The 13,833-nt window shown below is 38.0% G+C and overlaps 1 protein-coding gene across 3 annotated transcripts in view; it reads left to right on the top strand.

Moving 5' to 3' along the window:
• The window catches only part of LOC132391211 (protein furry homolog), a 260,162-nt gene that overhangs the window by 235,751 nt on the left and 10,578 nt on the right, over nt 1-13,833 (top strand). For all 3 annotated transcript variants that reach the window (XM_059964113.1, XM_059964112.1, XM_059964114.1), the window contains exons 59-60: nt 10,522-10,632; nt 13,336-13,538. In XM_059964113.1, coding sequence (XP_059820096.1) covers nt 10,522-10,632; nt 13,336-13,538 — 314 coding nt within the window. The remainder of the gene's footprint in view (nt 1-10,521; nt 10,633-13,335; nt 13,539-13,833) is intronic.

Genomic DNA, 13,833 nt, shown 5'->3' with positions numbered 1-13,833 from the left:
AACCTCTTGCTATTGCTCTTAGGGATTTCAATTCTGTGCCAGGTATTAGGAGAGGGGATAAATTACATAAAGTTTCGTTATACGCGGATGATTTATTAGTTTACATTTCAAATCCGAAGAAATCTATTCCTTCTATGTTATCTATATTTATGGAATTTGGTACTTTTTCTGGATATAAACTTAATTTACATAAAAGTGAATTATTTCCTATTAATAATTATCTTGATTATTATGATCAAATACCTTTTAATATTGCCAAAAACCATTTTACTTACCTTGGTATCTCCAATACACATTTTTTCAGGTATTTACTGGTTAGGAATTTCTTATATGATTTTTTACCAAATTACCCCTTGATCTGCTCTTCAAATTTGGCTTATGTTATTTTTCATTTTAAACCTTTTCAAAAATGATTAATAGCTATCACTTATAAGCAGTTAATGAATGCTCGCACATTGCCTAATGATAGAGTTCAATGCTCTTGGGAAGTAGAACTTCAACATTCACTCTCGGATAACCAATGGAGTAAAATTTATTATTTAATTAATAATTCATCTATCTGCACACGCCATATTTTAATTCAGTTTAAGATAGTACATAGGGCCCACATGTCCAAAGATAAATTGGCGCATATTTTTCCTAATATATGCCCTATTTGTGATAGATGTAATGCAGAAGTGGCTACTCTAACCCATATGTTTTGGTCATGTGTAAGTTTAAATAATTTTTGGAGGGATGTGTTTAGAACATTATCTAAAGTTATAGATATGGATGTTCAACCTAATCCACTTACAGCAATTTTTGGGATTTTTCCAGAGGAAGCAAGCAAAGTGTCTGCTTCCGCCCAACATGTGATAGCTTTTTCAACTTTACTGGCTAGGAGAGCTATTTTGCTCCACTGGAAAGAATCTAACTCGCCCACTGTTTTCTGTTGGCTCTCCTCCATCATGTCATGTTTAAGCTTGGAGAAAATTAGAAGCCGGATATTTGATACATCCTTTGATTTTGAACAAGTCTGGTGACCCTTTATTCAATATTTTCACATGATTTAATTTATCTTTTTTTTTCCTCTCTCTCTTTGGAGAAAACCCTTATCCATGAATCCATGAAGGTTCAGAGATGACTGGAAGAATGTGTTTTTTTTTCTCTCTCACTTTCTCTTTTAAATTTATCCTCATTTGGACTGCTCAATCTTTCTTTTTCTCTATTTTGTTTCAGTTTAGTTAGTGGGGTTTTTCTTTTTCTATCAATAAAATTTCCAATTTTTTTTTCACGATTGCTATGAGGAGTTGTAATTTTTCTCTGACCGTTGTATATATAACAGCATAATATATTACCTATTTGAGTTTGATATTATATGCTTTTTGTTTTTAATATTGCTGTTTATGTGTCTTTTATATTATCTACTTGTTAAACTCCTCTTTCGATTTGTATATTCTTTATTTGAAAATCAATAAAAAAGATTGAAAAATGAAATGAAATGACAATCTGTGGATTCTGGTTAATTGGGCCATTAGTCAATCAGGGCAACCATTTATTTGGGATAACTTTTAAAGAAAAAAAACTAATCGAGAAAATAGTCAGGATTCCTTTTATTCAATTTGCTACTTAATTGGGACAGGAGACTGCTTCCAAACAATCTCTAACTAGCATCAGACACATGCACTTATGTACCCATTGAATACTACACTGTGCTTAGAATGAACAGTTTTTAAATAGCATCAGTTGCATGTCTCAAAAACAGAGATCTTTGTCACTGGTGGTTGGCAAGAGATAAGCAATAAGACAATTCAAAACTTCTGCTCTCTGTGCTATTTCAAGCACTTAGGCTTAGAGATGCCAGGAGTTAAAATGAAACTATTTCACTACTTCAGCAAGTTAGGACCTACAAAGAATCTGAAGGTATCGACAGTCATCTTGAATGTTACAGTGAAAATGAAGTTTGGATGCAAACATCAAAAGCATTGAATGAAGGCAGAACATTATCTACACTAAGTATCTGCGCTGATTTTGTTCATTTAGTCACCCAAAAGAACGCAGCAGCATACACTGAATTAATTTCTCTGTCAGTAGCTATTAGGAACTAATACGAAAGTTTTATAGTACTATTGCTAATGTTCTAATTTGTTCTGCATTTCATTTAAATACATAATTTGTTACTCTGTTAAATGGTAGTTTATCCTTTTTATACATTTTTAACTATTTTCATTTAACTTCGGCTAATTGGAGCAGCCGCTTAATTGAGCGAAAATATACAGGTCATGATGTATCCCAGTTAACCGAAATCCAATGTATTTGTTTTGATATAATTAATACCCCAAAAACTCCACTACTAGAAAAAAAAATGGAACACAAATAACTCTCAGAATACTTGTATTTTGTAGAGGAACGCACGGTAAACTTGCTTGGTACTCAAGTTTGGTAATGATGGTATTTAGCTGCCTGAGGATATCCCAAAAATATAATCACACTTGATTAAAACACTATTAACATTTTGTGATTCAAAATTAGCACTACTTTCTGTAGTTGCCTATAATCATTCAATGCTTTCTTTTAATGCCGTGATTTTCTAGGGAAAAATTGAAAACAACTTTTTTTTTTATTGTGTTGCATCAATCCACAGCTTGAGCAGGTACACCCAGAATCAGTCAGTCATACTTCATTTCCATGTCATGGGTTCACTGGGTGATATCATCCACTAAGATACATTGATTTTGAAACACTGCATAAAACTGAGATTATTTTATCCTTGGAATGAGCTTCATTGGACATTACCAGAATGACCTGGTTTTCCCACTGTACCACAACACTGGGACCCATATCCCATCCTATCCTTCGCCATTCATGTCTCCAGAAATGACCTCATGATCCACCAGGCCTCAACCAAACCACATGATCCCTTAAAGCCTGAGCACCAGTCCTCTGTTCTCCCAACCACTACAATCTACTGAGGCCCAGCCAAATACCAACTTCATCAACTCTATTCCTACAATGCTACCAGCACCCTGAACAACCTAAGCACAATGATAGTACAGATTCCAATACCTTACCCTATCTCCCAACGCCAGTGATACCCATAGATCTGATCAGCCACCTGCCATCCTGAACCCAAGTCACTATTAAACCTGGTCATTGTAGCACTTATAAGATGGGAAATTTTTAATTAAAACTTATAATAACAAAATAGCTCAGTCAATTGTTATAAACTAATTTTGTTCAACAGTCTTTCTAAAAACTCTTAATTTCCAAAATGAGGATTAAACTGATAACTGTTAATATACTCCCTCCATGGCTCCATGGCCTGCATAGTTTTGAATGTGGTATATTTAAAAGAATGATGTGCTATTTTAAAAGCTGTTCCCCACAAAATCTTATACTTCACAAAATCCAGATCTCTGGTGAAATATTTAGTTTTTTTGTTTTAAAGTAATACAAACTGGAATTAAACAAAAGCTTTATAACCTTAATTAAAGGTACATTTGAACATTTTCAAAATCTGAAATTAAACCTTTAGAAATAAATAAGGGAAGAATTGGTGGAAGTCGTTACTTTAGAGTCTTGGAGGCGTGCACCATAGGAACAGGCCAATCAGCTGACCATGCCCATGCCAATGCCAACAAATTCTTTCTACAGTAATCCCAGTTATCATTATGTTGCCTACTATACCTTGACAATTCAAATGCTTGTCTTGATGGTTCCCCCTTAGGCAGTTCATTCCAAATTTTATCTACCTTCTGGGTGGAAACAAAACCTTCTTTGCATGTCCCATATACCTACTCCTTGGTTTAATCCCATGCCCTCTGATTTAAGATACCCTTGCTGTAGGGAAATGTTTACTTCTTTCTACCCTATCTATGCTCCTCATAATTGTGTATAGTCAGGTCCCACTTTAGCTTTCTCCGCTCCAAGGAAAATAAAACCTGAACTATCCATTCTGTCCTCGTAACTGGCAGCATGCTGGTGAATTACATCAGCGTTTTCTCTTGATCAATTATGTGTTTTCTATACTGTGGTGACCAAAACTGCACACAATATTACACATATGGCCTTGTCAATGTTTTATAAAGCTGGACCATAATTCCTCTGTTATGATATTCTGTCCAATTAAGGCAAGCAAATGTGTGTCTTCTTCACCCTCCTGTCTACCTCTGCTGCCATCTTCAGAGATCTTTGGACTTGTGCATCAAAATCCTTTTGTTTCTCAATACTCCGTGGTTTGTGTAATTTGTTTTCTCTTGTCTAATGCAGTAAATGTGTGAGTACCTGTGAGCTATCTGTGTACGTGTAGTCTTTGGTGTCATTGTCAGATATTCTGACAAAAACTCAAGAAGAATCCAAAGTAAACCTCTCATTGCACCAAAATTAAATTATCATCTCATGTTCTGAGGTGCAAAGAAAAAGTTGTCTTGTATGCCATCCATACAAATAATTTCATTGCAACAATGCAGTGAGGTAGTACAAAGGAAAACAATAAGAGAATGCAGAATGTTTTACAGCCCTTCAGGTGGACAATAAGATGGGAGGACATAATGAGCAGAGTAGAGCTACTAGGACTTGATGGTTTAATCCCAATGATAAAGTCGGCACTCTCAATGTTGGCAGTGGCTTGGAGTGGTGACGAGGAGGGTAGCTACATCATCGGGGGCACCCTCCTTCTTTGACATTTTGTTGATAAGCCCACAACGTCTCCAGAGGGCTCAATGGTGCTACCTGGTGACCCAGATACACACCCCCTTAGTTCCATACCCTCTTGTCTTCATCTTGCAGCCCAGTTGATGTCTCTCCTTTTAATTCAAATCCAATTGCTGCTTTCCTCTGCTGCATTTGACAAGGACTTGATTGCTTGTTGGAGGGAGACACCCCTCACCCCCACCTTCAATAGACTGGTCGTAGATGTAGCAACGAATCCCCTGCATCCCACTTCTACAGGGAAAATCTTGATCTTCCAGCTGTTCTGAGCAGCTTCAGTTGCCAGTTCAGAGTACTTGGTCTTTTTCCTCTCATAAGCTTCTTCAACGCCATCTTCCCATGGTACTGTCAATTCCACAACATATGCCAGCTTGGCTGTTGTGAACCACAGGACTATGTCTGTCCAGAGTGTTGTAGCACAATGTCTGGGGGAAACACAAGCTTTTTCTCCAAGTCCACGTCCATTTTCCAATCCCGAGCAACATGCAGAATGCTTATATCCTTTGATGTTACTTGGTGCTCTGGAGGTTGGCCTGCTGGTACAAATCGTGTAATGTGGATATTTCCTGCCAATGTTTGTTGGAGAGCGTTTACAGTGGTTTGCCTCAGTTCCAAGCTTGATGCCAGCTGTCTGAGAACTTGGTTATGCCACTAAGTATACCACCCCTGGCTGAGGCTCATGGTGCATCCTGTTAAAATGTGCCTTGGTGATCCAGGTGCTTGATAAAGAGAGCAAAGAGAGCCACTGGTTCAGATTTTGAGGTGTAGGTAGGAGGTCATAAGTGGCTCTGATGACAAAAGTTAGCTGATATCCCTCCATCTCCCAGATGTCACACCAACTGAGTTTCCTCTTTTCCAGGCTCTCCCAATTGGTCCATTGGCCCTGCTTGGCCATTAAAATGGCTCTGGCGTGTCGCCTTGCCTCTTCCTGTCTCCTCACCTCCTCCACCATGAGCCATCTCTTCTGCACTGATGTTGCCTTGTACCATTGAGGAGCCTTTGGGGCGAGCCTGAGACCGGCTCTCCCATGTTGGGCTTGGCCAACCACATCCCTGAAGTGAAGAGCAGACCTAGCACTCTGAACGGCTTCAGATGGGGTCCACTTCCTCCCCGTTACCACACGGGAGGCGGGGGGGGGGGCCTTGTTCGAATAACAGTATCTTCAGATTCAGTGAGGGTAATGACCAACCTTGCTTTGGTGCACTTGTCTTCTTCAACAAGACTTGTAATTGGTAATTCCAATTTGCCGTTCCCATACAGTCCAAAAAGACTTAAGCATCACAGAAGTCCAAGCCACTGTTTCACATGTGTGCTGATTACTCTTTCGAGCTTTTCCACCTTGTCGATGGGGATTTCATACACTGTTAAAGGCCACGTGAGTCTTGGGAGTGTGCCAAACTGGAACAGCTTGAGTTTTCCTGGCAGCAAGGTCTTCTTGATGCAAGCTATGTACGTGATGGTATCCTTTTTGAGTTGTTTAAACTGCTCGGTGTCCTTGAGCTTAGCATCATACCATCGGCCCAAGCTCTTCACTGGCATTTCTGACACAGTTGGGCAGGTGTTCCATCAATATGAAATCTTTGATCTGTGAGTTGACCTTTGACAATGGAGATGCTTCTGAACTTGCTGGGCTTGATCTTCATCCTCGCCCATGTGATGTCTTGATGAAGCTTTTGCTGAAGTCTCGTGGTGCAGGGGACAGCTGTCGTCAGTATTGTTAGATCGTCCATATAGGCTCGTATCGGTGGTAACCTTTGACCAAACTGTAGGCATTTTCCTCCCGCAACCCATTTTGGGTTAGGAAGATAGTGAGGTCAAGAATCTATCTTATTGTACTATAGCACTGTTCAATAGTCTTTTAACAGCGAGGTAGAAGCATGGTGCTACATACTGTCAGTCTTTTGTATCTTCTGCCTGACGGAAGGGAGGTGAAAAGAGAATGCCCAGGGTGGTTAGGATCTTTGATTATGCTGGCTGATTTGAATAGAATAGAATAGACAATAGGTGCAGAAGTAGACCATTCGGCCCTTCGAGCCTGCACCGCCATCCTGAGATCATGGCTGATCATCTACAATCAATACCCGGTACCTGCCTTGTCCCCATATCCCTTGATTCCCCTATCCATAAGGTACCTATCTAGCTCCTTCTTGAAAGCATCCAGAGAATTGGCCTCCACTGCCTTCTGAGGCAGTGCATTCCAGACACCCACAACTCTCTGGGAGAAGAAGTTTTTCCTTAACTCTTGTCCTAAATGACCTACCCCTTATTCTCAAACCATGCCCTCTGGTACTGGACTCTCCCAGCATCTGGAACATATTTCCTGCCTCTATCTTGTCCAATCCCTTAATAATCTTATATGTTGCAATCAGATTCCCTCTCAATCTCCTTAATTCCAGCGTGTACAAGCCCAGTCTCTCTAACCTCTCTGCATAAGACAGTCCGGACATCCCAGGAATTAACCTCGTGAATCTACGCTGCACTTCCTCTATAGCCAGGATGTCCTTCCTTAACCCTGGAGACCAAAACTGTACACAATACTCCAGGTGTGGTCTCACCAGGGCCCTGTACAAACACAGAAGGATTTCCTTGCTCTTGTACTCCATTCCCTTTGTAATAAAGGCCAACATTCCATTAGCCTTCTTCACTGCCTGCTGCACTTGCTCATTCACCTTCAGCGACTGATGAACAAGGACTCCTAGATCTCTTTGTATTTCTCCCTTACCCAACTCTACACCGTTCAGATAATAATCTGCCTTCCTGTTCTTACTCCCAAAGTGGATAACCTCACACTTATTCACATTAAACGCCATCTGCCAAGTATCTGCCCACTCACCCAGCCTATCCAAGTCACCCTGAATTCTCCTAACATCCTCATCACATGTCACACTGCCACCCAGCTTAGTATCATCAGCAAACTTGCTGATGTTATTCTCAATGCCTTCATCTAAATCGTTGATGTAAATCGTAAACAGCTGTGGTCCCAATACCGAGCCCTGTGGCACCCTGCTAGTCACCACCTGCCATTCCTGCTTTGTTGAGCAGCGAGGTGTTATTTCACTGCTGCAACCAAGCAAAGCTTATTAAGAGTAGACAAGAAAAGCAGGGTGTTTGAGATTATCAACTGAAAGAAACTGATCTAAGAGGCTATAGGATCACTGGGTTGGCATGAAGTGTTAGAATTTAGCAAAAGCAATAAAAAGTTAAGGAAGCAAATTACTTGGAGGCCAATCAACAGCTTGTATGCACAACTGTTAGTCTTTTTAACAAGCCTGTTCCCATGATTAAGGTAGATTGTACTGTTTTGAATAAATTATATCCTGTGAGTGAATATCATATTAATTTAAGTTTTGGTTCAAAAATGTGAAAGTGCACTACCGTTCCAGAGGGTAATAAACATGATCAGATTTGGGAGATATATTAACAAAGATTCACAGAATGTTTGGGGATCACTTAGCCTGTTGAATTTGTACTGGCTCTATATAAGACATAGGAGCTGAATTACGCCATTTGTCCCATTGAGTCTGCTCTGTCATTCAAACTTGGCTGATTTGTTATCCCACTTTTTTAAAACTATTCTAATGTATTCTCCCCATAACCTTTGACACCCTTACTAATCAAGAACCTGTCAACTTTCACCTTAAGTATACCCAATGGCTTGGCCTCTATAGCTGTCTGTGGCAGTGAGTTCCTCAGGTACACCACCCTCTGATGAAAGAAGTTCCTCCTCATCTCTGTTCAAAAGGGATGTTCTTGTATTCTGAAGCTGTGCCCTGTGGTGCTAGCCTCACCGCTATAGGAAACATCCTCTCCACATCCATTCTATCTAGGCCTTTCACCACGAGTGCTTGAGTGAGTCCAAATCCCCCAGCCTCTCCCCACTGCCCAAGAATTCTTTTTCTTTCAGAATCTTATCCAACCCCTGAATAAATGCTGCATTTGAATCTACTTACAAATACTATGCCTGGCAATGCATTCCAGACCTCGGCCACGACTAAGTAAAAAACGTTTCTCCTCATGGAACAACAACACGCACAAAATGCTGGTGGAACACAGCAGACCAGGCAGCATCTATAGGGAGAAGCACTGTCGACGTTTCCGGCCGAGACCCTTTGTCAGGACGGCCCAAAACATTGACAGCGCTTCTCCCTATAGATGCTGCCTGGCCTGCTGTGTTCCAACAGCATTTTGTGTGTGTTGTTGTTTGAATTTCCAGCATCTGCACATTTCCTTGTGTTTTCTCCTCATGGAACTTTTTTTTTGCTTAATCACCTTCATTTTCTGTCTCCTATATTTCCTATGTTCCCTCTGCAATTAGACAGTTTTTGCTTTGTTGGTATCCTTCATGATTTTAAATACTTGATTAGATCTCATCACAACTTGAGTTTACCAACTTCCTTTGTTCCATGTAGAACGTTGCCAACCTCTCCAGTTTATTCACATATCTAAAGTCCCTCGACTGATAAACCACTTCTACTGTTTTTAATGACTTTACATTTCCTAATATGTGGCATCCAGAACTAGACACATTATCTCTGATGTAGCCCAGCTATAAGAAAATGATGGACAGGCATAGATTGGTTTTGGTAGAGCAAAGGAGTGACCTGATAAATGTTTATAAAGATTTTTACACATATGGTTATAAGTGCCTGGAATATGCTTCCAGGAGAAGTAGTGGATTCAAACATTGTAGTAACAGTGGAGAAGCATTTAGACAGATACATTAAAAGGCAGGGAATAGAGGGATAAGAATCTTGTGCAAGCAGATGGGATTACCATCATGTTCGGCATAAAATATTTGAGAGGCAAAGGGCCAATTTTGGTGCTGTATTCTGTTGGCTTGAACCACTATAGTATTAATTGTAATTGTAACATTGTTGCATTTGTAATATGTTGCCTGTCTTTGGAAAGACCAAGTTCTTGTATGCAAAGGCACAAAAGTAATGTCTATGACCATTTATAACCAGAGGTTCAACTGCATCTGGATTGTGTCCAGTTCTGAATCCTGTATGGCATTTTAATCATTTTATGAACTGTCCTGATACTTTCAAAGGCCTGTACATATACAGTATATGCTTGTATCCTATATCACAGTTTCTCACTCCTCTAAGCAAAATGTAACACTTCATTTTTATCAGCGTTACATTTCACCTACCATTCTGCTGGCCTGATTATATATCCCTATTACTGTCTTACGCACAGTTCACCATTTTGTATTATGCATAGATTTGGAAATTGTGCACTCCAGCTCCAGATATTTATTAAGAAAAGCTGTGATCATTGTACCAACCGACTACTTTTTGTTTTTTCTTTCACAATCGTTCTTGTGTTGCATACCTAATATTCCATTCATGCTGCTGTGGCACGTTTTATTCCATGGCCTTCAGTTTTAATTCCATAATAAATTACTATGCCATGCTATAAAATTTATGGGACAACAGCTATTTTGATTTAGCTGAAACTTATTATTGTTGACGGCAAACTCAATGTGCATGCTGAATATTATTTTCAGATTGAGTACTGATTAAATAATTGCAAGCAGTGGTTTGTAACCCTGCATTTTTGTGCAGATAATGATTGTCCTAATCATAAATTGAAGACTGGTTTTAAAAGATATAGCTCATATTTAATAATTTAATTCATCACATTAAAATATAATAGGTAAGCATAACATTGTACTGTTGCATTAATATGTAATTGTATGTACATTAGACTTTACATAATCTTTTATGATTTTCTTGTTGCTTGATGATTAAATGATTATGGAACTGGGAAACAAATATTGTTCCCAATATTACTTGTGCTTGTTTAAACTACCTGTTTTCTTATTCACAGCAACTTGAATTATGTCAAAGACTCTACAAGCTCCACTTTCAGCTGCTACTGCTCTTTCAGTCCTACTATAAACTAATTGGACAGATCCACGTGGTCAGTTCAATGCCAGAGGTAAAACAAGTTCTTTTGTGATTAATGATGTGGCAAATGTTAGAATGTAATATATGTAATGTAATTTTGTAGCATTTAATTGATAATTATCTTATTATGGGAGTCTTCTCATTTTTATATCAGCAAAGATTTGTTTGTGATTCCAAACTACTAAATTGTATTTTTCTTTTCTTTTACCATTTTGTTGTTTCTATCCTCTTTGGATGTCTGCACTAAAAAAAAAACACCCCCAGAGGTTGGAAAACTGACTTGCTTCAAAGCATTACTAGTGCTATCCCTGAACCATCCACTAGAATGGGTGTAAGAACAGCATGTGATGATTCCTTAATCTTACCTCTCTCCCTGCAGCTTGGTGCACAGCTTCCATTTAGCCTGGAACCTGTCAAACTGTATTTTATGGGGAATTTTGGGGGCATGATATCTTATTGCACCTCAAAGCATTGCTGCTATATTCCACTCCCCCATTGTATTGCAGTATTACCGTGTTAACAAATGAATTCTGTTTTCTCTGACCTAAATTAACTCTAATATTTTGCTTTGAAAATTTGAAAAAAACACTAAGGAAGTTAAAACAGGACAAGTTAATACAGGCCAGGTAGAGCAATTTTTGAACTGAACAGTTTGATTTTAGCTTGCTGTTGCATGCTGTCCTTCTTTGAAAGAAGGACAGTATTAGACTATTTATCTTATGTAATTTTAAAATACACAATGCTCTTGCACATTCCTGCAAGTCATCTGTATATATACTTACCTCATGTGCATTAATCCTCCAGTTCATAGCTCTGTAAAAGATGTTGAATTTTGCTGAATGTTGGTGCAGGTGATATACTGGTAGAGAGGGCAGATCTGGCTTATTTTTCAAATCAAAAACATTGATAAATGTTCTGTAATAAATGCCATAAGTTTAGTAAGTGTATGTTTGAAACTTGGGATTTTGCAGATAAATCAGACCTTGCTAGATGCTATATGTCTGTGCCAGCAGCTAGCTTTTATACTCTTTTCCTACCTATCATCTGTAACAACCTGTGCATTCATGCAATTTTTAATGTTATTCATTTTTGAAAAATTTGGGTTTAATGTTACTTTTTTCCACGTATTCTCTATATTCATTTAGACATTCACATTTGTTATATCCATTTCTACCAATCAAACATAATTATTAATGTGTATCAATCCCTAACAAAATTCTCCTTTTAAAAAAAACAATAAGGTAGCCATTAATATTACCTTCTGTGCAACTTACATTTACCAAAAAATATCAATATTACTTAAAGCTTCATAAAGTTTGCTGATGTAATTACATTAGCTTACATAAAATTGTTTTTTATATTAAATTTACTAAAGTGTCTAAGCCATCCACTGCTTCAAGGTCAGTTGAATTCAACAGTATAGTGTTTGCTGCATTGAAATTGGTGTATTGTCTTATGGTTGAAAATTAAATGTAAGTCTTAGTTTACCACAACACAGAAATCAATAGAAGTGTAAATAGTAGAATCTAATTAACCCTTTCCTTACAGTACATGTTCACAACATTGCAGGCTGCTGCTGTTGTCGATGAGATATGCTGATGAAAATCTACTAGACATGATCACCCCACCCCCCCCCCCCTCCACAGACCCCTCGGTTAATGGTAGGGGTCCGTGACATTAAAAAAGTTTGGAAACCCCTGTCATAGTAAGATCAAGACAGAAATGGCAGATGAGAAAAAGATGCACCTGGCTCTTCTAACAACTTCTATAAACATTACAATTTATATTTTGTAGAATAGATTATAGAAAGGACAAACTTTAAAGAAAAAGCAAAAAATCACTCCATGTTCCAAATCTTAACAAGTATTTCTTAAGTAAATAATAGTCAAAATATGATGGCTATAAGGACTCAATAATTGTTTTCAGTAGAAACAAAGTTGTAAATAATAATGTAAACACAAGGTAAAAATATAAAACAGCAAATTATTGTACTCCACCAAATTATATGCTTATCACAAACTTCACAGCCAATTTTTGTACTGCATCATTATTACAATTCATAATTAACACAATTCATTATTACCCATGTTGATTTTTGTTCAAATACACATTTAAGTAAACATCAAAGGATACTTTGTACAATTTATAGTAAAATCAGACACACTCGGCTACAATCCATCACTTGAATGTTATTGCTGTAGTGAACTCTTTCTGTTAGTTAGTATGGATAGTTTTAAGAAATGATAAAGAATCCAGGGTTTTAAATTGCGGTGTTTTAAAATGTTAGGATTTCCCAACTTTCTAATAATTATGGAAGGTAAATTTAGAAGAGAGAATAGAATGCTTGTAATTTATATCTATTTCTGCATATGGTTTTGCAAGGTCTTGCTATAACTGCAGAAAGAAATTGAAGCACATGATCTTCATCCTTTACCAATTTAGTTTGGAGCTCAAAGAGAACGGACATGAATGAGTTACCTGGGATAGCTTACCCTTCCCTTCTTCTCAGCGCTTTTCCCAAAACCATGCTTAAAGTCAACTACTGCTCCATGGCATATTAGAGCATGAAGTTGCTTTGCCGCCATTTTGATGAAACTTTGTTGTAAATAAACTTACAAGCATTTATTTTTCAGTAACGCTAAAATAGTACCATAACGCTAGAGTTTGGTGGTAGGGAAAGGTGTCAAAGTGAAACTCTGTTGATTTTTATCTTGTATTTATGTTTATTTACTAGCTATTGAATATGTCAAAAGAGCTGAATGATTTGAGAGAGAACTTGAAGGAAGCCTCAGCTCTAATAGCAGCTGAGCCGAGGAGAAGTGAATCCATTTTGCATGGTGCCACATTAACTTCCTCAGAGGAGGCTGTTCAGTCCATGTTGGAGTGTCTGAAGAACAGGGATCTTAAAACTGCTCTGCGACAAGTCAGGGATTACAGGTTAGCCTTTTGGATGCATTATTTTCAATTTCAGAAATTACTTTGATAATATTTTCTTATATAGTAACATTAGGCAAGAATGTTTAAACAAAAAAAATAGTAATTCTGTTATAATTCTGACATTTGTACAAATTAGGAAATTCTACCAAGCACGTCCAGTTGTGGGGTCCAGACATTCGATGCAGAGTACGGAGAAACTGATCTAATTTCCTTAACAATATTCTTTCTGGGTGTTGCCCATATTATTGAATCACATATTTCCACTTATAATAATTCATTGGCCACATAGGGAAAC

This window comes from Hypanus sabinus, chromosome 3, assembly GCF_030144855.1.
Source record: "Hypanus sabinus isolate sHypSab1 chromosome 3, sHypSab1.hap1, whole genome shotgun sequence".
In the NCBI taxonomy this organism is placed as follows: Eukaryota; Metazoa; Chordata; class Chondrichthyes; order Myliobatiformes; family Dasyatidae; genus Hypanus; species Hypanus sabinus.
The sequence above is the reverse complement of the archived record's forward strand: the minus strand, read 5'-3'. Positions and strand labels throughout refer to the sequence as shown.